At 44.2% G+C, this 25,310-nt stretch overlaps 1 protein-coding gene across 1 annotated transcript in view; it reads left to right on the top strand.

The window, feature by feature from the left end:
• Positions 1-940: 940 nt before the first annotated feature.
• The window catches only part of hhipl2 (HHIP-like 2), a 79,471-nt gene continuing 55,101 nt past the window's right edge, over positions 941-25,310 (top strand). The window contains 5 exon segments of the mRNA XM_085977633.1: positions 941-1,515; positions 10,547-11,199; positions 12,338-12,481; positions 21,790-22,118; positions 25,024-25,150. Coding sequence (XP_085833759.1) covers positions 1,096-1,515; positions 10,547-11,199; positions 12,338-12,481; positions 21,790-22,118; positions 25,024-25,150 — 1,673 coding nt within the window. The 5' untranslated portion in view covers positions 941-1,095.

Raw genomic sequence — 25,310 nt, 5'->3', positions numbered from 1 at the left:
TCGCTTTCTCTCTTTTCCCCCCCCCAGTCGCTTTCTCTCTTTCCCCCCCCCCCAGTCGCTTTCTCTCTTTCCCCCCCCCCCCCAGTCGCTTTCTCTCTTTCCCCCCCCCCCCCCAGTCGCTTTCTCTCTTTCCCCCCCCCCCCAGTCGCTTTCTCTCTTTCCCCCCCCCCCCCCAGTCGCTTTCTCTCTTTCCCCCCCCCCCCCCCAGTCGCTTTCTCTCTTTCCCCCCCCCCCCCCCAGTCGCTTTCTCTCTTTCCCCCCCCCCCCCCCCCCAGTCGCTTTCTCTCTTTTCCCCCCCCCCCCCCCCCCAGTCGCTTTCTCTCTTCCCACCAGTCGCTCGCGCTCTCTCTTCCAACAACAACATGCCCTCAAAAATCCCTCGGCACTGCTGGGCACTTCAGCTAGTATATAATAAAACGATTGAATGGTAGTTTGAATCAACATACTGCAACTGAAATTTAGCCCTATTCTATCATCAAATACAGAAAGCTGATCAGATAAACAGATAGTTGGTGACATTGTGGTCTCTGTCGGTCTATGCACCTCCGTTTATAAACGCCGGTTTACAATTAAAGGGCATTTCCGCACTATTCCAGATAAGCAGCAGTGCAAAATTACACATGAAAAACAAAATGCTATTCTTGAACAGGTAATCGAACAACTTCCTTTGAAAGTAGGAAGTCCTAGGGTTTATGATGAATTACTGCTAATTCCTGTGTTAATGTGACTGTAAACCATTTGTTCTGTTCTACTCTGTTGCATGTGAAAGGACCCCACTCTCGCGGTAGACTCCAACTTGTATGTATTTGGGTTTTACCTAAATATTTAGGTTGGTTATTTTTTTTAAATACCTTTCCAAATTCTCAATGTCTACGGCACTTGGTCTTTGAAGATCGGATGCTATGCATAGGATGCCCTAACTACCCTCCACAACTTGCACTATAACTGCCTTTGCCCCTCCTCCTAAGCCGTCCCACTTCAAATTCTTTGAAATGCCTCAAACGAGTTACCTTACACACAATCTTTGGAAGTCCGCGATGTTGCCCTGTGATGTGAAATACCAGGGACAGTGGTGTCGTTTTACCCATTCACAAGATGCGGAGGTCCCACGGCCTCGCCGTACAAACACGGATTGCTGTCCCATCTCCAATGATGCTGGCACCGCCGGTGAATGAACGCTCAGGCTGGCGATATGTAATGACATTTTCCGCCAGATCTCCTCATTTGATTTTTACGGGTAAAACAACGTTAAGCGGGTCCTTTTATCGGTGTTTACTCCTAGTTTACTTGTGTCTACGTGCGGCCGAAGTGTTGTGTCATCCCCAGTGTTTGGATTATAGACCTCCCTTTAAACCAGATTCCCATCTGCATTTCTGCTCTCAGTACGGTACATTCGGCTGTTGTAATCAGGAGAAGGATCATGAAATCGAACAGAAATACTGGCAAGTCACAGAATCCCTTGACTTCAACGGACCTCAACGGTGTGGAGAATTTGTTAAAGAGATCATGTGTCAAGTAAGTTTTAATGTCCTTTTATTATAGGTATTTACTGTTTACACTTGTAAGGCCTTGACACTATGTGCAAATATTTAAGTTAGTTATGTGTCTGAATTACAACGTGAAACCAATTCATAAAGAAAATAGCTTCCTCTTTAACTGTTAGAAAGAAAGAACTTGCATTTATACCGTGTCTTTCACGATCTCAGGATGTCCTAAAGCCCTTCACTGCCAAATAAAGTACTTTTTGAAGTCCTTGTAATATAGGGAAATTTGTGCACAGTAAGATCCCACAAACAGCAATGCGATAAATGACCAAATCATCCGTTTTAATTATGTTGGTTGAGGGATAAATTTTGGTGGGGACACCAGGAGAAGCCCTCGGGCTCTTGGAACAGTGCCAATGGATGTTTTACCTCCACCAGAGAGGGAGGTTGGGCTTCGGTCTCATCTAATAGTTGGCAATTCTGGATGTAACACTCCCTCAGTACTGCACTGAAGTATCAGCCTAGATTATGTGCTCAAGTCTCTGAATGACTCTTGAACCAATGTCATTTGGACTCAGAGGTGAGAATGCTACCATTGAGCAAAAGCTTGACACCATTTTCTCTATAAATAGTTGTATTTTGGGGAAATGGGGCAATTAAAGTACAATACATTTAAACTTGCACGCAACAGGAAAACATCTATCATTGATTACACATTTTTATATTTTATTATTTGTATTTTACAATTTCTACAAGTAATTATAAAATTGTTAAACACACTTAGTTTGCAGTTTTCAAAAAGTTAACATATGCAGAATAACCACTGTGCAATGTTTAAGCTGCATTTATATATACTGTAAACGTATCCTGTCTGATTCATTAGTTATAGAATTGATCCCGGCCAAGCAAAGCTTGATTTGCACTATCTGGATCCAATCCCAACTCTTGCGACCAAAGGCACGATTTTCAGTTTTGGCAGACGTGGTGGGTAGAGCGAAGAGAGTCATGCATCATGGGGTTGATTTTACTGCTCCTCTTGACCCTACAAAAACAATTTAAAACACTTAATTTACTGTTTCTAAGGATTCTTCAACAGTCCCTTTTAAGGGCTGTTGATTAGGCTGTTCAACACAAGTACCAATGAGTAGTCCATGCATGGTGCACACTCTGCCCATTGATATCTGATAATTGCATTGGGGTTCTATTTTGCACAAGCGCCTTTGCAGCCTATATCAAGGGCCCCAGCAAAATGGTAATAGTTCAGTCGTTGTTTGAAAGCAGGTGGTAAGTGCTGTACAGCAGTTTTCATCATATTTTCCCATTCCTGTCCATCAGTAAAGCTGAAAATCAGGGCCAATGTATATGGATTTGACTTCAGAATAGCACTGAGAGGGAGCAGGTTTAACAGCAGTGACAGTAAAAGGGAGCAGGTTTAACAGCAGTGACAGTAAGTGGGAGCAGGTTTAACAGAGCAGTGACAGTAAGAGGGAGCAGGTTTAACAGCAGTGACAGTAAGAGGGAGCAGGTTTAACAGAGCAGTGACAGTAAGAGGGAGCAGGTTTAACAGAGCAGTGACAGTAAGAGGGAGCAGGTTTAACAGCAGTGACAGTAAGAGGGAGCAGGTTTAACAGAGCAGTGACAGTAAGAGGGAGCAGGTTTAACAGAGCAGTGACAGTAAGAGGGAGCAGGTTTAACAGCAGTGACAGTAAGAGGGAGCAGGTTTAACAGAGCAGTGACGGTAAGAGGGAGCAGGTTTAACAGAGCAGTGACGGTAAGAGGGAGCAGGTTTAACAGAGCAGTGACGGTAAGAGGGAGCAGGTTTAACAGAGCAGTGACAGTAAGAGGGAGCAGGTTTAACAGAGCAGTGACAGTAAGAGGGAGCAGGGAGGCGAGGTATAAAACCGACTGATTCAGCGAGGTCCGACCACAGCATCGGACCTGCGAGGGAGCAGTGAGACGAGGTATAAGACCGGCTGATTCAGCGAGGCCCGACCAGAGCATCGGACCTGCGAGGGAGCAGTGAGGCGAGGTATAAGACCGGCTGATTCAGCGAGGCCCGACCAGAGCATCGGACCTGCGAGGGAGCAGTGAGGCGAGGTATAAGACCGGCTGATTCAGCGAGGCCCGACCAGAGCATCGGACCTGCGAGGGAGCAGTGAGGCGAGGTATAAAACCGGCTGATTTAGCGAGGCCCGACCAGAGCATTGGACCTGCGAGAGAGCAGTGAGGCGAGGTATAAAACCAGCTGATTCCGCGAGGCCCGACCAGAGCATCGGACCTGCGAGGGAGCAGTGAGGCATACCAATTCAGCAGCAGGGGAGAGAGGTAAAAAGTAATCCAAGTGTGACGTCACCAGGAAGCAGGTAAGTGATTGGTTGGTGAGAATTTCTTTCTCCTTTTCATTACAAGCTTAAATTCTGCAGTTTATATTTTCTAGGGTCTCTGTGGTGTAGTGGGGACAGTTGGTAAATAAGCGCCCTAGAGTATATCTTTAACTGGTGGTATTGAATTAATTTAAATTAATTAAAGGGGGTAAGTCATGCCAGTAGAGCCCAGCCCCGTGTTATGCTCCTCTTGCTCTATGTGGGAATTCAGGGACGCTGCCAGTGTCCCTGATGACCACGTGTGCCAGAAATGCATCCAGCTGCAGCTACTAACGGGCCGTATTGAGGCGCTGGAGCTGCGGATGGATGGGTTGTGGAGCATTCACGATGCTGAGAGGGTTGTGGATTACACATTTGATGAGTTGGTCACGCCGCAGGTTAGGGCTGCACAGGCAGAATGGAAATGGGTGACCACCAGGCGGAGCAATAGAAGCAGGCATGTAGTGCAGGGGTCTCCTGTGGCCATCCCCCTTTCAAACAGGTATACCAATTTGGATACTGTTGAGGGAGATGACTCACCAGGGGAAGGCAGCAGCAGCCAACTTCCTGGCAACAGGGATGCTTCTGCTGCTCAGGAAGGGAGGAAAAAGAGTGGGAGAGCAATAGTGGTAGGGGATTCTATCATAAGGGGAACAGATAGACATTTCTGTGGCCGTAGATGTGACTCCAGGATGGTTTGTTGCCTCCCTGGTGCCAGGGTCAAGGATGTCACTGAACGGCTGCAGGGCATTCTGAAGGGGGAGGGTGAACAGGCAGAGGTCATGGTTCACATTGGGACCAACGACATAGGTAGGAAAAGGGATGAGGTCCTGCAGCAAGAATTTAGGGAGCTAGGTAGCAGATTAAAGAGTAGGACCTCAAAGGTTGTAATCTCTGGATTACTCCCGGTGCCACGTGCTAGTGAGTATAGGAATAGGAGGATAGAACAGATGAATGTGTGGCTAAAGAGTTGGTGCAGGAGGGAGGGCTTTAGTTTCCTGGATCACTGGGCCTGCTTCTGGGGAAGGTGGGACTTGTACAAGTCGGACGGGTTGCACCTGAACCAAAGCGGGACAAATATCCTTGCGGGGAGGTTTGCTAGCACTGTTCAGGGGGGTTTAAACTAAAATGGCAGGGGGTTGGGAACCTGAGCAGGGAGACAGAGGAAAGGGAAACAGGGATAAAAGCAAAAGATAGGAAGGAGAAAAACAAAAGTGGCAGTCAGAGAAATCAACGGTTTAAATCAAACGTGGCCACAGTAAATAATAATTCTAATAGGTCTAAGAGCGTTAAAAAAACAAGCCTGAAGGGTTTGTGTCTTAATGCGAGGAGCATTTCTAATAAGGTGGATGAATTGGCTGCACAATTAGAGGTAAATGAATATGATTTGGTTGGGATTACGGAAACGTGGCTCAAGGATGGCCAAGACTGGGAACTCAACATCCAGGGGTATTTGATATTCAGGAAAGATAGGCAAAAAGGAAAGGGAGGTGGGGTAGCATTACTGGTTAAAGAAGGGATTAATACAATTGTAATGAAGGATATTAGCTCTGATGATGTGGAATCTGTATGGGTAGAATTGAGAAATACTAAGGGGAAAAAAACATTAGTGGGAGTGGTATATAGACCTCCAAACAGTAAGGCGGAGGTTGGGGATGGCATTAAAAGGGAAATTAAAGAAGCGTGCAATAAGGGCACAGCAGTCATCATGGGTGATTTTAATCTACATAATCTAATATACAACCAAATTAGTAACAATACTGTGGTGGAGGAATTCCTGGAGTGTTTATGGGATGGTTTCCTGGACCAATATGTCGAGGAACCAACCAGAGATCAGGGCATCTTAGACTAGGTATTATGTAACGAGAAAGGATTAATTAGCAATCTTGTTGTACAAGGCCCCTTGGGTCGGAGCGATCATAATATGAACGAATTCTTCATTAAGATGGAGAATGAAGTAGTTGACTCAGAGACAAGGGTCCTCAATTTAAATAAAGGAAACTACGATGGTCTGAGGAGCGAGTTGGGTAGGATTGATTGCGGAATGGCACTCAAAGGGTTGACGGTGGATAGGCAATGGCAAAATGGATGAGCTACAGAATTTGTTCATCGCAGTTTGGCATAAAAATAAAACAAAAAAGGTGACTCAGCCGTGGCTAACAAGGGAAATTAGGGATAGCATAAGATCCAAGGAGAGGACATATAAATTGGCCAGAAAAAGCAATAATCCTGAGGGTTGGGAGCAGTTTAGGAGTCAACAAAGGAGGACAAAGGGATTAATTAAGAAAAGGAAAATAGAATATGAGAGTAAGCTAACAGGGAACATAAAAACTGACTGTAAAAGCTTTTATAGATATGTGAAGAGAAAAAGATTGGTGAAGTCAAGCATAGGTCCCTTGCAGTCAGAATCAGGGGAATTTATAATGGGAAACAAGGAAATGGCAGACCAACTAAATACATACTTTGGTTCTGTCTTCACAAAGGAGGACACAAATAACCTCCCAGAGATGCCGGGGAACATAGGGTCTGATGAAAGGGAGGAACTGAAAGAAATCAGTATTTGTAGGGAAATGGTGTTAGTAAAATTGATGGGACTGAAGGCCGATAAATCCCCAGGGCCTGATGGTCTACATCCCAGGGTACTTAAGGAAGTGGCCCTAGAGATAGTAGATGCATTGCTGGTCATCTTCCAGAATTCGATAGACTCTGTAACAGTACCCATGGATTGGAGGGTAGCTAATGTTACCCCACTATTCAAAAAAGGTGGTAGAGAAAAAGCAGGGAATTATAGACCGGTAAGCCTGACATCGGTAGTGGGGAAAATGCTAGAGTCTATTATAAAAGATGCAATAGCAGAGCACTTGGAAAGCAGTGACAGGATCGGACAAAGTCAACATGAATTTACAAAAGGTAAATCTTGCTTGACTAATCTACTGGAATTTTTTGAGGATGTAACTGGTAAAATAGATAAGGGAGAACCAGTGGATGTGGTGTATTTGGACTTTCAGAAGGCTTTCGATAAGGTCCCACACAAGAGATTAGCATGCAAAGTTAAGGCACATGGGATTGGGGGCAAGGCATTGACTTGGATAGAGAACTGGTTGGTGGACAGAAAGCAAAGAGTTGGAATAAACGGGTCGTTTACCGAGTGGCAGGCAGTGACTAGTGGGGTACTGCAAGGATCAGTCCTAGGACTCCAGCTGTTCACAATATATATTAATGATCTGGATGAGGGAATTGGATGTAATATCTCCAAATTTGCAGACGACACAAAGCTGGGTGGGAGGGTAAGCTGTGAGGAGGATGTCGTGAAACTCCAGTACGATTTGGACAGGTTGGGTGATTGGGCAGAAACATGGCAAATGCACTATAATGTGGATAAATGTAAGGTTATCCACTTTGGTGGCAAAAACAGGAAGGCAGATTATTATTTGAATGGCAATAGATTGGGAGAAGGGGAAGTGCAAAGAGACTTGGGTGTTATTGTGCACCAGTTGCTGAAGGTAAGCATGCAGGTGCAGCAGGCAGTTAAGAAGGCAAATGGTATGTTGGCCTTCGTAGCAAGAGGGTTCGAGTACAGGAACAAGAATGTCTTGCTACAGTTGTACAGGGCCTTGGTGAGGCCGCACCTTGAGTATTGTGTGCAGTTTTGGTCGCCTTACCTGCGGAAGGATGTTCTTGCCATGGAGGGAGTGCAGCGAAGATTCACCAGGCTGATACCTGGGATGGCAGGAATGACATATGAGGAGAGATTGTGTCGATTGGGCTGATACTCACTGGAGTTTAGAAGATTGAGAGGGGATCTCATCGAAACCTATAAAATTCTGTCAGGCCTGGACAGACTAGATGCAGGAAGGGTGTTTCTGATGGCCAGGGAGTCCAGAACCAGGGGTCACAGTCTAAGGATAAGGGGTAAGCCATTTAGGACTGAAATGAGGAGGAATTTCTTCACCCAGAGAGTGGTGAACCTGTGGAATTCTCTACCACAGAGGGCGGTGGAGGCCAGTTCATTAAATATATTCAAGAAAGAGTTGGATATATTTCTTGAGGCTAAAGGGATCAAGGGATATGGGAGAAGGCAGGGACAGGGTACTGAATTTGGATGATCAGCCATGATCTCATTGAATGGCAGAGCAGGCTCGAAGGGCCGAATGGCCTACTCCTGCTCCTATCTTCTATGTTTCTATGCTTCTATGTTTAACAGAGCAGTGACAGTAAGAGGGAGCAGGTTTAACAGAACAGTGACAGTAAGAGGGAGCAGGTTTAACAGAGCAGTGACAGTAAGAGGGAGCAGGTTTAACAGAGCAGTGACAGTAAGAGGGAGCAGGTTTAACAGAGCAGTGACAGTAAGAGGGAGCAGGTTTAACAGAGCAGTGACAGTAAGAGGGAGCAGGTTTAACTGGGCAGTGACCGTAAGAGGGAGCAGGTTTAACAGAGCAGTGACAGTAAGAAGGAGCAGGGTTAACAGCAGTGACAGTAAGAGGGAGCAGGTTTAACAGAGCAGTGACAGTAAGAGGGAGCAGGTTTAACTGGGCAGTGACAGTAAGAGGGAGCAGGTTTAACAGCAGTGACAGTAAGAGGGAGCAGGTTTAACTGGGCAGTGACAGTAAGAGGGAGCAGGTTTAACAGCAGTGACAGTAAGAGGGAGCAGGTTTAACAGAGCAGTGACAGTAAGAGGGAGCAGGTTTAACAGCAGTGACAGTAAGAGGGAGCAGGTTTAACAGAGCAGTGACAGTAAGAGGGAGCAGGTTTAACAGAGCAGTGACAGTAAGAGGGAGCAGGTTTAACTGGGCAGTGACACCGAGAGGGAACAGGTTGAAGAGGGCAATGAGAGGTAACATACTGCAGGCTATGCATTGGCCTGTAAATAATACTGGAAGAATTCCTGATACTTTATTTTCTTTCTTTCTAAGCTTGGTCAGCGTAGACATGAGGAAAGTGTATGTAGTTCTTGTAAAATATTAAATCCAAGGTTAAAGATGAGTCATTTCCACGTTTTAAAGTATAGGCACACTTCTTGTATCAGTTACAGAAAGCTCCAGGGAATTATCTTCTAACAAAGGGTATCTCATGGGCTATCACCAGGCACGGTTTTATATATGAAAACGTCTTGTAATTTTATAGTGCCTTATTGTTATCTCAAAGCATTTAAATTACAATGAATTACTCTGAAATGCAGTAATTAATTGTGTGTAAAGTGGCAAAAGTAGCTGCCATTTTAAAGACAGCAAAATCACACAAACAGCCATGAGATGAATATACTCTTAATCTGTTTTTGGTGGTGGTGGTTGAGGGTGGAATATTGACCAAGGCAGTGGGAGGACTCCCTGCTCTTCTTTGAATGGTGTTGTGGGAAGGAGGCCATTCAGCTCATTATACCTGCACTAGTTCCCTGAAAGAACTTGCCCAATTCAGCCCGATCCCCCGCCCCCTTTACCATTAAAAAAATATATATATTTTTCAGATTTAGAACTCTTCTGTCAGATCCCCTCCTATCCTTCTCTGTTCTAGTGAAAAGAGCCCTAGTTTCTCTAGTCACTCCTCATAATGAAAGTCTCTCATCCAGGGTATCATCCTAGTAATTCTCTTCTGTCCCATCTCCTTGTTTCTGATATCCTTTCTAAAGTAGATCAAGCTAAACTGGACATGATATTCTAACTGTAATCTAATCAATGATTTGTATAATTAACATTTACCTGAGCAGGCAGACAGAACTTCAGTTTAATGTCTGATGCAAAGTATGGCATTTCTGACAATTTAGAAAGAAAGACTTGCATTTATATAGTGCCTTTCATGACTTCAGGACGTCCCAAAGCATTTTACAGCCAATTAAGTAGTTTTTGGAGTGTAGTCACTTGTTGTAATGTAGGAAACGCAGCAGCCAATTTGTGCACAGCAAGCTCCCACAACAGCAATGTGATAATGACCAGATGATCTGTTTTAGTGATGTTGATTAAGGCATAAATATTGGCCAGGGCACCGGGGATAACTCCGCTACTCTTCTTTGATATAGTGCCATGGGATCTGAGAGAGCAGACGGGGCCTCAGTTTAACGTCTCATCCAAAAGACGATACCTCTGACAGTGCAGCACTCCCTCAGTACTGCACTGGATCATCTGCCTAGATTTTTGTGTTCAAGTCTCTGGAGTAGGACTATGAACCCACAACCTTCTGACTCAGAGGCAAGAGTGCTACTGACTGAGCCACGGCTGACACCCTCAGAATAGAATAGGAGTGTTAGTACAGATTATATGCTCAAATTCTGGAGTGGAGCTTGAAGCCACGATCTATTGTGAAGACCCACATATGCACTGGGGAACAGAATGCTCCACTGCTGAATTCTGTGCATCACACCTAGGAAGGATATATTTGCCTTGAAGGAGATGTAGTGCAGATTCACAAGAATGAGACTGGGGCTTAGAGGGTTAAATTATGAGGACAGGTTGCATACATTAGGCTTGTACCCCCTCGAGTATAGAAGATTAAGGGGTGATCTAATTGAGGTGTTTAAAAGGATTAAAGGATATGATAGGGTAAATAGAGAGAAACTATTTGACTCTCAAGATTGTTGCGTTATGAAATTTGAAGACATATAGAAAGATTCAATTATGTAAAACAGCTATGGTCTTTGTCCTAGTGGCTTCTTTTAAAATTATGTGAAAACATCTTAGGACGTAAATTGTTTTTGCTTCTGTACAGGAGTGTTCCCCTTATGCTGCACACCTGTATGATGCAGAAGACCCCCTGACTCCTCTGAGAAACATTCCAGGGCTCTGCTTCAACTACTGTTCAGAATTTCACCTACACTGTCGCTCGACCATCAAGCTACTGACCAAGGACAGACAGATCCAGGAATCGTGTGAGAGGGACAAGATGTACTTTTGTAACCTGCTCCAGCTCCCTGACCCAGACTACTGCTTTCCTAATGTCCTGAAGAGCACGGACTTGAACCGGAAGCTGGGCTCGGTGGTAGAGGATCAACAGGGTTGTCTGCGCCTTTGTCTCCATGAGATTGCCAATGGTTTAAGAAACCCTGTTCTTATGATTCACGCTAATGATGATACCCATCGTTTCTTTGTAGCTGAGCAGCTTGGTTTAGTCTGGGTCTATTTGCCCAATGGTACTCGACTGTCGGAACCATTCCTTGACCTTACAGGACATGTACTGACCACTCCGTGGGTTGGTGATGAGCGAGGATTCCTGGGATTGACCTTTCATCCAAAATTCAGAACTAACGGCAAGTTTTATGTGTATTATTCCACCCTGACTAAAGGTGAGGTGGAAAAAATTCGCATAAGTGAATTGAAAATTTCATCTCATGATATGAACCAGGCAGATGCTTATTCTGAAAGGTAAAACTATAAACTATAGAACTCTACAAATGTACACAATACTACACCATTTACAGTTACGGGAGAAAGTTATGCGCTTTCAAAGATTTTCTCTACAATATCGGCTGACTGGGTCATTTTAAACTCTGCCAATGCTTTATGCAAATCCATAGCAACACACAACTGCACATTGTAGTGGTCTGAATGAGCTATAATTTGTGGATCAGGCAGAGCATTAGAAAAGTTGAGATTTAAGGTGATAAAGGAATGGCTTAGGATTTCAGCAGATGGGAGAAGAGGGGCAGGGGCAGAAATGGGGAATGTTACAGAAGTGACAGAAAATGGTCTTTGTAATTGCATGTATGTGGGGGAGGAAGCTCAAATCGTGATTGAGCAGTATGACAAGATTCTACACCTTCAGACATAGCCTGACATGCCAACCAGGAAATATGGCGGAGTCAAGGCTAGACACACATAGATACTGGTGTGAGCTTAATCAACGTTATTTAAATATTCCAAGAAATTGATAGTTCAGAATTGTCTTTTGTACCATAATATTTGCATCCAAATTGCAAAGTGGCAGTACAGGTAGACTATCCTTTATCCGAAAACCTCGGGACCAGCCGAGTTTCGGATAAAGGAGAATTTCGGATTTCGGAAGGTGGGTCGGCGGGGGTTCGCGGGGGGGTCGTGCGCACGACTTATGCTGACGCTCAGCGTAAGTCAGTCGGGGTCGGCGGGGGTCGGGGCCGGCGGGGTCCGCGGGGGGGTCGGCGGTTGTCGGGGCCGGCGGGGTCCGCGGGGGTGTCGGCGGTTGTCGGGGCCGGCGGGGGGTCGGCGGCTGGCGGGGTCGGCGGTTGTCGGCGGTTGTCGGGGTCCGCGGGGGGGTCGGCGGTTGTCGGGGCTGGCGGGGGGGTCTGCGGGGGGGTCGTGTGCACGACTTACCCTTTATCCGAACTTCTGCAACCGGAACCCTCTAAAAACCGAAGGTTTTTTCGTTCAGCTTAAGTCGTACGCATGACTTACGCTGAACGAAAAAACCTTCGGTTTTTAGAGGGTTTCGGTTTTCGGAAGTCCGGATAAAGGGTAGTCTACCTGTATAGAGAAACTAGTATATAATTCAAATGCAAAAATTAATCTTTGCAATGCCATCTGACAGATGTATATTGGAAATAGTAGAACCAGCAGCCAATCACAATGGTGGACAAATTCTGTTTGGCCTTGATGGTTTTCTCTACATCTTTACTGGAGATAGTGGAAAAGCTGGAGATCCATTTGGCAAATTCGGAAATGCTCAAAACAAGTAAGTCTGAATAAACATGTCTGCTAAGTGGAGTTTCTCAATTAAAACAGTGTAAACCTGTGAATATTATTCACTATGTGTATTTTTTAATAATATTACCATGGCTAATAAATGCAGAAATAAGATGACCACTGAATTCAGATGTGTGCTCTCTCCTGAAATTTGTATATCTAATATAAATCCTGAACAAATTAAATGGGAATAACAATCCCCTTAAGAAGTCATACCTAATGGATAGGTACATCACTAGACATGAATAAACTCAAATGCCATGGACAGATACCTACTGAACTTCCATATAGTTGGAGATCCACTAGATCATCATGAAATTTTATGCTTCACATAAATATCCCATTTGACCATTATAGAATTGGATGCTTTGGACCAAATATCCAGGCCCAGACAGAACACGCTATTGTTCACTGTGGAGTTAATTGTTGCACAGAAGTCACTGGTTTGCCAGGAAATTGGAGATCAATCAGCAGATTTATAGAAATAACAACAGAAAATGCTGGAAAAACTTAGCAGGCCAGGCAACATCCGTGGAGAGAAATTAGAGTGACGTTTCGGGTCGAAACCCTTTTTCAAAACTGGAAAGGAAATAAAATAGATCGAAGGCAGGGCTGTGATAGAACAAAAGAAGTAAAAGAGACTGGATGGAATGTAAAATATTCTCTTCTAGCTAAGATGAGAAACAAGCATGGAAACACTACTGCTGAATGTAGTCATCTATATGAAGAACGCAAATAGGCTAAATTATCCCATTGCACCTGATGACAGACAGAAGATTAACATTTGGATCTTACAGAGTATCTGGATTTTGGCTTGATTCAGAATAAATCCAGAATTCGGAAACACTTTGCTAAATACACAGAGCCTGTGGAGACGAAGTCCTGTCTTCACACTGAGGACACCCTCCATTGTGTTGTGTGGCACTACCACCGTGCTAAATAGGATAGATTCAGAACAGATCTAGCAGCTCAAAACTGGGCATTCATGAGGCTCTGTGGATCATCATCAGCAGCAGAATTGTATTCCACTACAATCTGTAACCTCATGGCCTGGCATATCCCTTACTCTACCATTACCTTTAAGCTAGGCGACCAACCCTAGTTCAACAAGGAGTGTAAAAGAGCATGCCAGGAGCAGAACCAGGTCAACCTGAAAATGAGGTGCCAACCTGGTGAAACTACAACACAGGACTACATGCATGCTAAACAGCAGAAGCACCATGTGGACAGAGCTAAGTGATCCCACAATCAACGGATCAGATCAAAGCTCTGCCACATTCAGTTGTGAATGGTGGTGGACAATTAAACAACTAACAAGAGGAAGAGGCTCCATGAACATCCTCATCCTCAATGATGGTGGAGCCCAGCACGTGAGTGCAAAGGACAAGGCTGAAGTGTTCGCTACCATCTTCAGCCTGAAGTGCCGAGTGGATGATCCATCTTGGCCTCCTCATGAGGTCCCCATCATCACAGATGGCAGTCTTCAGCCAATTTGATTCACTCCACGTGTTATCAAGAAATTGCTGAGTGCATTGGATACAGCAAAGGCTATGGGCACCTACAACATCCCGGCTGTAGTGCTGAAGACTTGTGCTCCAGAACTAACCACACCTCTAGCCAAGCTGTTCCAGTGCAGCTACACACTGGCATCTGTAGTGTCCGTGTGTAGATAAAGACACTGAAGACAGGAGTTGGTTCATAGGTATTTACTAAGCAAGTCTGGGGGGGGGGTTTCTAAAGGATATACACAATACACAGGCTTATATAGCCCAAGTGGCAATTACCGGCATTATGCACACCTGGGGCTCTTAAAGGCACATACACCACAATTCCTCCCCTTCTAGCTAACTAGTACATCATATTTTAAGTAATTATTAATTACATGTTATATGCAAAATAATATACATTGCTGTATTAATTAATTATAAGTTAGTCTCTCAGGAGGCTTCCTGACTCAGTCCGGATAACGCCTCGGGGGTGTAGTAGTTTCTGGTGGTGTAGTAGGTTCTTCTGGCAAGGCTGATTCAGCTTGAAGGCCAGTGTCGGGTTCATCGGGCTCCAGTATCACCGGATCGGAGGTAGATATGGGTATCTCTACTTCATCGTTAGATGTATAGAGTGGTGGTGTAGGTTGTCCCTTTTCGGATGACTTGATGATTTGGTCAGCATGGCGCCTTATTATGCTGTCTCCGATGTCCACGGTATACATCAGTGGTCCTAATCGTGTGCAGATAGTTCCAGGCTGCCATTTCTCGGTACGGTAGTCCCGGGCCAAAACCGGTTGGCCTATCTGGAAGGCCCTAGTTGGCCTTTCATTCATGCCCTGAAACTGTCGGTTCTCCACGTCCCTTCGGATGTTGGGCTTGACCAAATCCAGCCGGCATCTTAGGTTTCTATTGGAGAACATCATGGCGGGAGTTTGGTTAGTAACCATATGCGTTGCATTCCTATATGCAAATAAGAAGTTATCCACCTTGTGCTGAAGTTTTATGTCTTCATTACCCATGGCCTTGATGGCCTTCTTGAAGGTCTGGACAAACCTTTCAGCCAATCCATTGGTGGCGGGATGGTATGGGGCGGACGTGTCGTGCTTTACCCCATTGTTCTTTAAGAACTTTCTGAATTCTTCGGACACAAATTGCGGTCCATTATCAGAACATATCTGCTCCGGCAGCCCATTCCTGGCAAATATGGTCCTTAATACTGTGATGGTTTTTTCCGTGGTGGTGGAGGACATCTTTATTACCTCCGGCCACTTGGAGTGTGCATCAACTGCGATTAAGAGTCCATAAATGGACCAGCAAAGTCGATGTGCACCCTTTGCCAGGGAGATGAGGGCCACTCCCATGGATGTAGAGGGGCCTGTGGCGGAGCATTTTGGACCTTCTGGCATCCTAGGCAGCTCTTGGTCATGTCTTCGATGTCTCCATCGATACCTGGCCACCATACAAATGCCCTAGCTAGATTCTTCATTTTCACTCCACCCAGATGCCCCTCGTGAAGCTCCTTTAGCACTTTATCCTGGAGTTTGGGTGGAATCACCACTCTGGATCCACACATCAAGGTTCCTCGGCACACTGACAGCTGTTCTCTTCTTTGCGAGAATGCTGGCAACAGTGGTTCGCCATGTGCTGGCCATCCCTTCACTGTTAAATCGTAGACCCGTGAGAGAGTAGGGTCATTTCTTGTCTCCCTTTCAATGGCAGAATTTGTCACCGGTAGACATTCCACTATGGTAGAGTGGAATATCTCTACTGGGTCTACTGTAGGTGCCTCTTCTATCGTTGGCAACGGTAGGCGTAATAAACCGTCAGCATTCCCATGCTGTTTTGACCCTTTGTATTCAATGTTGTATTGGTGTGCCCCTAGAAAAAGGGACCACCTCTGTAGTCTTTGTGCCGTCATAATGGGGACACCTTTTTTAGGGTTGAATATGGAGATGAGGGGTTGATGGTCAGTCAGCAAGGTAAATTTTTGTCCGTGTAGGTAATGGTTGAATTTCTTCACTCCCCATACCAGGCTGAGTGCTTCCCTGTCTATCTGGGCATAGTTATGCTCAGCTGAGTTCAATGAGCGTGACGCAAAAGCTATCGGCCGTTCCGAGCCATCAGGGAATCTATGGGACAATACCGCTCCTATGCCGTAAGGGGATGCATCGCACGCCAGTCTGATTGGTAGTGATGGGTTGTAATGAGCCAAAATTTTCTCGGATGTGATTAAGTCTTTACATTTATGGAAGGCACGTTTACAGTCTTCGTTCCATTTCCAAATCACTCCTGTCTGTAGAAGATCATTAAGAGGGTGTAGAATAGTTGATAAGTTCGGTAAAAATTTATGATAGTAATTTATTAATCCCAGGAATGACCTTATTTGTGAAACATTTTCAGGTGCTGGGGCTTTTATAACTGCTTCAATTTTTTCAGGTGACTTATGCAACCCTTCCTTATTAATTATGTGGCCACAATATGATATCTGATTTTGGAAAAATTCGCACTTGGGGCGATTTACTTGTAGGCCCCGTTCTTTCAGCCTAGTGAGCACCTGCTCCAAATTGGCAAGGTGCTCGTTGTCGTTTTCTCCTGTTATAAGGATGTCGTCTAGGTAGCATTGAGTCCCCGGAATCCCTTGCAGGACTTGCTCCATAGCTCTTTGCCAGATAGCTGGAGCTGATGCTATTCCAAAAACCAGTCGATTGTACTGGTACAGGCCTTTGTGTGTGTTTATTGTGAGATACTTTTTAGAGGTCTCCTCAACCTCCATCTGTAGATATGCCTGTGCCAAGTCAATTTTTGTGAAACGTTTCCCTCCGGATAGTGAGGCGAAAATATCTTCTATCCTCGGAAGAGGATACTGTACCGTGTGAAGGACCGGGTTTACAGTCACCTTAAAGTCCCCACAGATGCGAATTTTTTTCTGTTCCTCAGAGTTATTTTTCAATGCTTTTTTCATGACTGGAACGATGGGTGTTGCCCATTCGCTCCAATCTATTTTGGATAATACGCCTGCCTTTTCCAAATTCTTCAGCTCTGCCTCGACTGCCGGACGTATTGCGTATGGCACCGGTCTTGCCTTAAAAAATTTTGGAATTGCTGTATCTTCCACTTTTATTGAGGCGGTGATGCCTTTCAAGGTTCCTAGTTTCTCTTGAAACACTTCTTTGGCGTTGGCCAAGATGTCTTTTAATCGTTCAGGTATGATGTCATCATTGTTTTTTTCCTTCCTGGTCACCGTCAGTGCCTGAATGGAGTGCCAGTCTAAACGTATCTTCCTTATCCATTCACTTCCCAACAACGGTGGACCACCATCTTGTAGAATGTATAAATACAACTTTTGTATTTCTTTGCCGTTGTATACCACAGGCACCCTTATTTTTCCTTTGGGGTAGACTTTCTGCCCCGTATATGTTTTTAAGATAATGGATGTGTCTTTTAGAGGTATATGCGAAAATAGCCTCTCGTAATTTCGTCGATTTATTACGGTTAGAGCTGATCCTGTATCTAGCTCCATTTTAACTGGGGACCCTGCTATTGTGAGGGTAACCCAAATGGTTTGGTAATCCTCTTTGGCAAGTACATTATGTAATTTGAGACAGCTTAGTCTCTTGTTTCCGGAGTCGCTATCGCTATTCTGGTCTTCGGAGCTATTGTCCGTCATCATTTGTACCTTCCTGTAGTTTTCTTTATTGATTTTTTGTTTTCTGTCAGTGGATTTATTTTGTCCAGATTGGCATACCTGTGCAATGTGTCCAATCTTACCACATTGCCTGCATGCTTTTCCCTTGAACCAGTAGTCCCTCTGGTTATGGGTGGATCTGCCGCAGCGATAACATCTTCCGAACTCCTGTGTCATTTTATGGGTGCCGAAGTCCTGTGTCTCTTGTTGTATCTCTGCAGCTCCTTTTGCTGCTGCTTCGTATGATACAGCCATACTGAAAGCTTTGTCCAATGTTAAATCTTTTTCAGAAAGCAGTCTTTCTTGTGTTCCTTCACTTAAGAGACCGCAAACAAATTTGTCTCGAAGATAATCCGATAGTCCTGCTCCGAATTGGCAGTATTTTGATAGCTTTCTTAATTCGTTTAGGTAATCAGCGTTACTTTCATTCTTGTGTTGATTTCTCTTGAAGAACTTGAATTGTTCCGCTATCAGCAGCGGTGTTGGGTTTAAATGCTCCTGCAGGGTATCAACAATTTCTTTAAAAGCCTTGTCCTTTGGTTTGGCTGGAGTGATTAAATTTCGTAACAGCCCGTATGTCTTCGCGCCCATTAAGTTCAGAAGTACTGAAGCTTTTTTTTCATCTGTTATTCCATTTGCAGTGCAATAAACCTCTACTCTTTCCACGTATGTGGTCCAATCTTCTATTTCGCCATCAAAAGCCTCAATATTACCAGATTTAGGCATTTCAGAAAAGATATGGCGCTTCCCGCGCTTTTTTTTTTCTCTCTGTAGCAACGATATGGCGCTTCCCGCGCTTTCCCGCCGCTGCTACCGATAACAACGCTGTTTTACTGTGGTTTCCGTTTATTCACTGTTGGAGACTCGTTCCCGACGGAGGTCTAAACGCTGACCTGCTTGCCGCACCGGCCGTCTCTCGAGTGCACCCTCCCAGTCCGTTATTGCTTGCCTCCGATTTCGCTGCCTTTCTCAGCTGTAGAGCCCGCCGCTGGAGCTCCAGCCTGACGCCCAGGAAGGATTAGCGCAGTACCTGTCACCAGCTTGGCCAGCTGGTGAAACCACAGTTTCTCTTACTTCCTTGAGTCTTCTGGACACTGGAGGAATTGATGTCCTTGAGGAGCTGCCGAATTGCAGGTAAGTCCGTTTCCACTTCGTCGCCACTGTAGTGTCCGTGTGTAGATAAAGACACTGAAGACAGGAGTTGGTTCATAGGTATTTACTAAGCAAGTCTTGGGGGGGGGGGGGGGGGGTTTCTAAAGGATATACACAATACACAGGCTTATATAGCCCAAGTGGCAATTACCGGCATTACGCACACCTGGGGCTCTTAAAGGCACATACACCATAATTGCTCTTAAAGGCACATACACCACAGCATCTACCCGACAAAGTGGAACATTGCCCAAGTATGTCAAATCCACAAAAAAGAGGACAAATCCAATCTGGCCAATTACCGCCCCATCAGTCTACTCTCAATCATCAGCAAGGTGATGGAAGGTGTCGTTGACAGTGCTATCAAGTGCACTTACTCACTAGTAACCTGCTCACCGATGCTCAGTTCGGTTCCGCTAGGACCACTCAGCTCCCGACCTCATTACAGCCTTGGTCCAACATGGACACAAGAGCTGAATTCCAGAGGTGAGCTGAGAGTGACTGCCCTTGAAATAAAGGCAGCATTTGACCGAGTGTGGCATCAAGGAGTCCTAGTAAAATTGAAGTCAATGGGGATCAAAGGGAAAACTCTCCACTGGCTGGAATCATACCTAGTACAAAGGAAGATGATTGTAGTTATTTGAGGTCAATCGTCTCAACCCTGGGACATCACTGCAAGAGTTCCTCAGGGCAGTGTCCTTGTCCCAACCATCTTCAGCTGTTTCATCAATGACTTTCCCTCCATCATAAGGTCAGAAGTTGGATGTTCGCTGATGATTGCATAGTGTTTAGTTCCATTCGCAACTCCTCAGATAATGATACAGTCCATGCCTGCATTCAGCAAGACCTGGACTACATCTAGGCATGGGCTGATGTGTGGCGCACATGTTATTTGACACTTAAGTGCCAGGTAACGACCATCTCCAAAAAGAGAGAGTCTAGCCACCTCCCCTTGACATTCATTGGCATTACCATCGTTGAATCCCTCATCATCAACATCCTGGGTGTTACCATTGACCAGAAACTTAATGGGACCAGTCACATAAATACTGTGGCTATAAGAGCAGGTCAGAGGCTGGTTAATTAGCGCGAGTGACTCACCTCCTGAGCTCCAACAATGTTCAAGAAGCTCGATAACATCGAGGACAAAGCAGCCAGCTTGATCGGCATCACCATCCACCACCTTAATCATTCACTCCCTCCACCACCGGTGCACTGTGTCTACAAGATGCACTGCAGCAACTTGCCAAGGCTTCTTCGACAGCACCTCCCAAACCCGCGAACTCTTCCACCTAGAAGGGCAAGGGCAGCAGACGCATTGGTACACCACCACCTCCAAGCTCCCCTCCAAGTAACACACCATCCTGACTTGGAAATATATTACCGTTCTTTCATCGTCGCTGGGTCAAAATCCTAGAACTCCCTATCTAATGGCACTGTGGGAGTACCTTCACCTCATGGACTGCAGCGGTTGAAGAAGGCAGCTCACCATCACCTTCTCAAGGGCAATTGGGGATGGGCAATAAATGCTAGCCTTGCCAGCGACACCCACATCCTAAGAATGAATAAATAAAATAAATAAAAAATATGAAATAGGTTCACCCTGATAATTAAGATATTACCTAATGTAATTGAGATTATGCATACCAAGTTTGATTCACAATCTGTACTGAGTTAACTAATCTCAGTTACGGTGACAGTAGAACTGCTACAATTGACCATGCTGCCCCCTGGTCTGGGAGGGGTGGGGGTGGAAATCAGCCAAGGGATCCACTCCTGATAGCTATCGAGTGACTTCTGCCGGAAAGTGCATGTGTGTTCAATATGCTCTGATGTTCCTTACAGTTGAACAGCCTGCCAGCACTGTATAGGCTTACACATGAAAAATTACCAATTTAATGAGTTACGAGAGGTCTGCTAGTACCCATATAGCCAAGAACCAGCTTCTGAAAAGAACGGAAGAAAATTGGAGGAACAAAAAAAGGCAAATGCATAGTAAGAAGATAAGAAAATCAATTGAAAATAATGGAAAGTTATGTGATGAACAGCAGTTGGAAATGACAAAAAGAGAAATTGTAGGGGAAAAATATAGTTTGGAATGAAGTTTAGGCATGGTTATGATTTTATTAATTCATTCTCGGGATGTGGGCATTGCTGGCAAGACCGGCATCTGTTGCCCATCCCTAGATGCCCTGAGAAGGTGGTGGTGGGCCTCCTTAAATAGCTACAGTATTCTTTGTAGTAACTTGATACAATTGAATAGCTTGCTAGGCCACTTCAGAGGGCAGTTAAGAGCCAACCATGTTAGTGTGGCGTTGGAGTCACACATAGGCTAGACCAGGTAAGGACGGCAGGTTTCCTTCCTTAAAGGACATTAGTGAACCAGAATAGAAAAAAAGATCAATTCATTCACCAAACAATTCACAACATGGGTGGCTGAAGGTGTGAAACAGGTTCAGCTTCAGCTTCAGCTTCATTGGTATGATGTAGTGCACAAATATTCAGACATGAAGTAGTTGGAGTATATTGATATGCATAGGAATGTGTATCGGGAGCTTCATTGTAGATTGGAATGGCGCTGAAACCTCAAGGAGATGAACTATCCTAAGAAGAGCTATGTTGTTGGTGTTTTGTGAGTTTTCATTAAGAAATTTTGATTGAATTCACACATTATAAGACAATGGGTAGATTTGCAACTTGCCATCCAGGCGTATAACTATTGTTGTGGATTGTCTGCCTGTTATAGAAACTGCTTAATTTTTATTTCCACTGAAATCAATGGAGATGAAAATCAGGCAGGTTTTATAATGGGCGGCCAAGTCACAGCGCCAGTTTTACACCTGGTGGCAAGTTGACACTTTATTCCAATATGTCTATTCTACACAAGGGTTTTAAATGAAACATATTTTTAAATTTCAAAAGAAAATCCCGTTGCTGCCACAATTCACCAAACTTTCTTTTTTTAATTGTTAGGAGTGTTTTATTAGGCAAAGTTTTACGAATTGATGTTGATGGAAGTTCCTATGGCAGGCCATACCAAATCCCACTGGATAACCCTTTTCTTTATGATCAAAATGCTCGACCAGAGGTTTATGCATATGGCGTGAGAAATATGTGGCGTTGTTCAGTGGATAGGGGAGACCCGATAACAAAGGAAGGCAGGGGAAGACTATTCTGTGGCGATGTGGGACAGAACAAATATGAAGAAGTTGACATCATTGTTAAAGGAGGCAATTATGGCTGGAGAGCTAAAGAAGGCTTTGAATGCTATGACAAGAAGTTGTGCCAAAATTCATCATTAGGTATTTACAGCAACATCTCCATTTATTTATTGTGCACTTTTTACAATGTATGAATAGCTGTTATTGATGTGATGTTTATGGACAGAAATTATTACGGGGTACTGTCTTTGTGAAAAATTGTTTGGTAAAACTTTCTTTCATATAGAGTGTGAAAAGAGCTGGCATACCCTTACTGTACGTCGTGTTTATCATGGTGACATTCCTTGGAATTGATGTGATGGTGCAATGGAATTACATCACATGTTTGTACACAAACAAGAAAAGGCTTGCAGACTCTCATGAAGACAATATGCCTTTTTTGCTGCAATCATATTCCATCTTGAAACTTGGAAAGGAATCACTCCCAAGTTTGCTTTGGGTTTGGAGTTTCCATTTACACAAGCACTGCCAAAACCCAGTCTGAGCTCCTGCGAATTTCTGTGGTGGTGATGTTGTGACATGTCACACACAAGTTCAAATGAATTATTTTTTTGCTTTTAAAATTCTTTCAAGCTTCATCCCCAGGAGGAACAATTGAGTATGGAATAACTTTTAAACTTTGGTGTTAAACTTTGCCCTTTGGGACCTGAACTGTAGAAGGCAGTATTGACACTGGTCTGAGACCTGCAGTTCAGATCTGAAACCACCAGGTCCTGGGATAAGACAACTGGGTCTGGAGATTAATTTGATCAGCCATCTTTAGCATTGCTACAAAGTGGGAATACTTTAAAACCATGCTAAATATGATGTGAGAATGTAGCTCAAACAACAGAGCATTCAAAAAAATAAACAATTCAAATAATCCCTCCCTAAATCACACAAAAATGATGTTCTGGACCAAATTCCACGTGATCCTAAAGGGGTAAATGGTAAATCTGATCGGAAATTCATTTGCTTTATAGACTTTGCAGACTGTATATTTTATGCCTGTCAAACTTAGCAAAAATTGCCAGCTTTCTGGTGTGTGGTAGCAGCAGACCAGCCTGAGAAAAGTGACAATATCTGACACAGCCCCGAAAAAAGCTGATAACAACAACAACAACTTGTATTTATATAGCATCTTTAACGAGGTAAAACGTCCCAAGGCGCTGCACAGGAGTATTTTAAGACAAAAAATTTGACACCGATCCATATAAGGATAAATTAGGGCAGGTGACCAAAAGCTTGGTCAAAGAGATCGGCTTTAAGGAGCGTCTTAAAGGAGGAAAGAGAGGTAGTGAGGTGGATAGGTTTAGGCAGGGAATTCCAGAGCTTAGGGCCTTGGCAACAGAAGGCACGGCCACCAAAGGTTGAGTGATTATAATCAGGGATGCTCAAGAGGGCAGAATTAGAGGAGCGCAGATATCTCGGGGAGGTTGTGGGACTGAAGGAGATTACAGAGATAGGAAGGGGCGAGGCCATGGAGGGATTTGAAAACAAGGATGAAAATAGTTCAATAAACCATTTGGAGTATAGACCTATGACACGTGAAGGCAAGGAGTTAGACTGAGAGTGTTGTCGGACCTGGGCTTGTCACCACCTAACCTGCAGGTATGCCCAATATTCCATAATTTTGTTGCAGTGCACAAAAGGGGAGTTAGGAGCAGTGGTGATTTAGAAATTGCTGGAGTATGTGAGCTCTGAAGGCATGATAATTATTTTCTATGGGACTATGACTCCTGCTCCCCAGAACATTCTTGTTTTGACCCCTGATTTGGTGCATTTATTTGCATTTAGTAGCTTATAGTAATTCTGAGTGTGAATCTCAGTGTAATTTTTAAAAATGATGTAGAAAGTGGTTAGAATGTAGAACGTGGTACACTAATGTGAGATGAAGAGGGGTGGAAGGAAGCTTGTGTGGAGCAAAAACACCGGCATAGACTTTTTGGGCCAAATGGCCTGTTTCTGTGCTGTACATTCTATGTAATTCTATGTAAAACATATCACTGCAATCTTACTCCCTATTTTATTTCCAAATCGTGCCAATTTTGCAAACACAATCAAAGGAATTGTTAAATAAAGCCATTTAATGCATCCACACCAGGGAACATCCACACCAGGGAACATCATCTTATGTTAAAAAAAAATGCTGCCACCTGTGTTGAGGAAAATAAGCCTTCACATAAGAGAACAAACGGACATGTTCAAGAAAGTCCCTTTTCGAGGAAAATAAAAGGTTTATAGAAGCTGCATTTTAGCAGCTTGTGTTGTATATAATTACATAGAAATATATACATACAAACAGGCCATTTGGCCCAAGCTATCCTTGTTGACATTTACCCTCCAGGCAAAACTCTTGGAAATAAACACAAAATAAGCGCACATATCACTAGGGCTCTCAGAAACCCACAGCTCATTTTTCTGCATCAAGTTTGTGCACGACAAACAGTAGGAAAAGGTACCATCTAATAGGTTCTAACAGCTCAAGCTCCACCTTTCAAATGATCTTATTGGTTTGAAGTCTAGTTACTGTTGTAATGTAGGAAACGCGACAGCCAATTTGTGCACAGCAAGATCACACAAACAGCAATGTGACAATGACCAGATAATCTGTTCTAAGTGATGTTGGTTGAGGGATAAGTATTGTCCAGGGCACTGGGGAGAACTCCCCTGCTCTTCAAAATAGTGCCCTGGGATCATTTACGTCCCCCTGAGGGAGCAGACGGGGCCTTGGTTTAACGTCTCATCCAAAAGACGGCACCTCCAACAGCGCAGCATTCCCTCAGTACTGCCCTGGCGTGGTAGCCTAGATTTTGTGCTCAAGTCTCTGGAGTGGGAAGTGAACCCACAACCTTCTGACTCAGAAGCGAGAGTGTTACCCACTAACCCACACTTAACACAAAGGGTTAAAAGCTGACTATCAGCTTACAAAGCTGGAATTTGGCATGTATGTGGTATCTATGAATTGAATTTATGCAAAATAATATATTTTCCCCCTAAATAACAGATGATGTACTTCCTATTTATGCATACGGTCATAGTGTTGGCAAGTCTGTCACTGGTGGTTATGTGTACAGGGGTTGCGAATCACCTAATCTGAATGGCTTGTACATTTTCGGAGATTTCATGAGTGGGTGAGTTGCATTTCAATCATCTTTGTGCATATCTAAAATCATTGCCTTTTTAAAGGGACCGACATCTTTAATTTTCTATTGGGTAACAATATTAAAATATTAATTAAGTAGACAAGTTGGAAATGTTTTTATTATTTCAGTTGATACCTTTAAGACAATT

This window comes from Somniosus microcephalus, chromosome 3, assembly GCF_052327205.1.
Source record: "Somniosus microcephalus isolate GS21.2 chromosome 3, FLI_Smic_1.0, whole genome shotgun sequence".
Lineage (NCBI taxonomy): Eukaryota > Metazoa > Chordata > Chondrichthyes > Squaliformes > Somniosidae > Somniosus > Somniosus microcephalus.
This window is presented reverse-complemented; position numbering and strand designations above follow the sequence as displayed.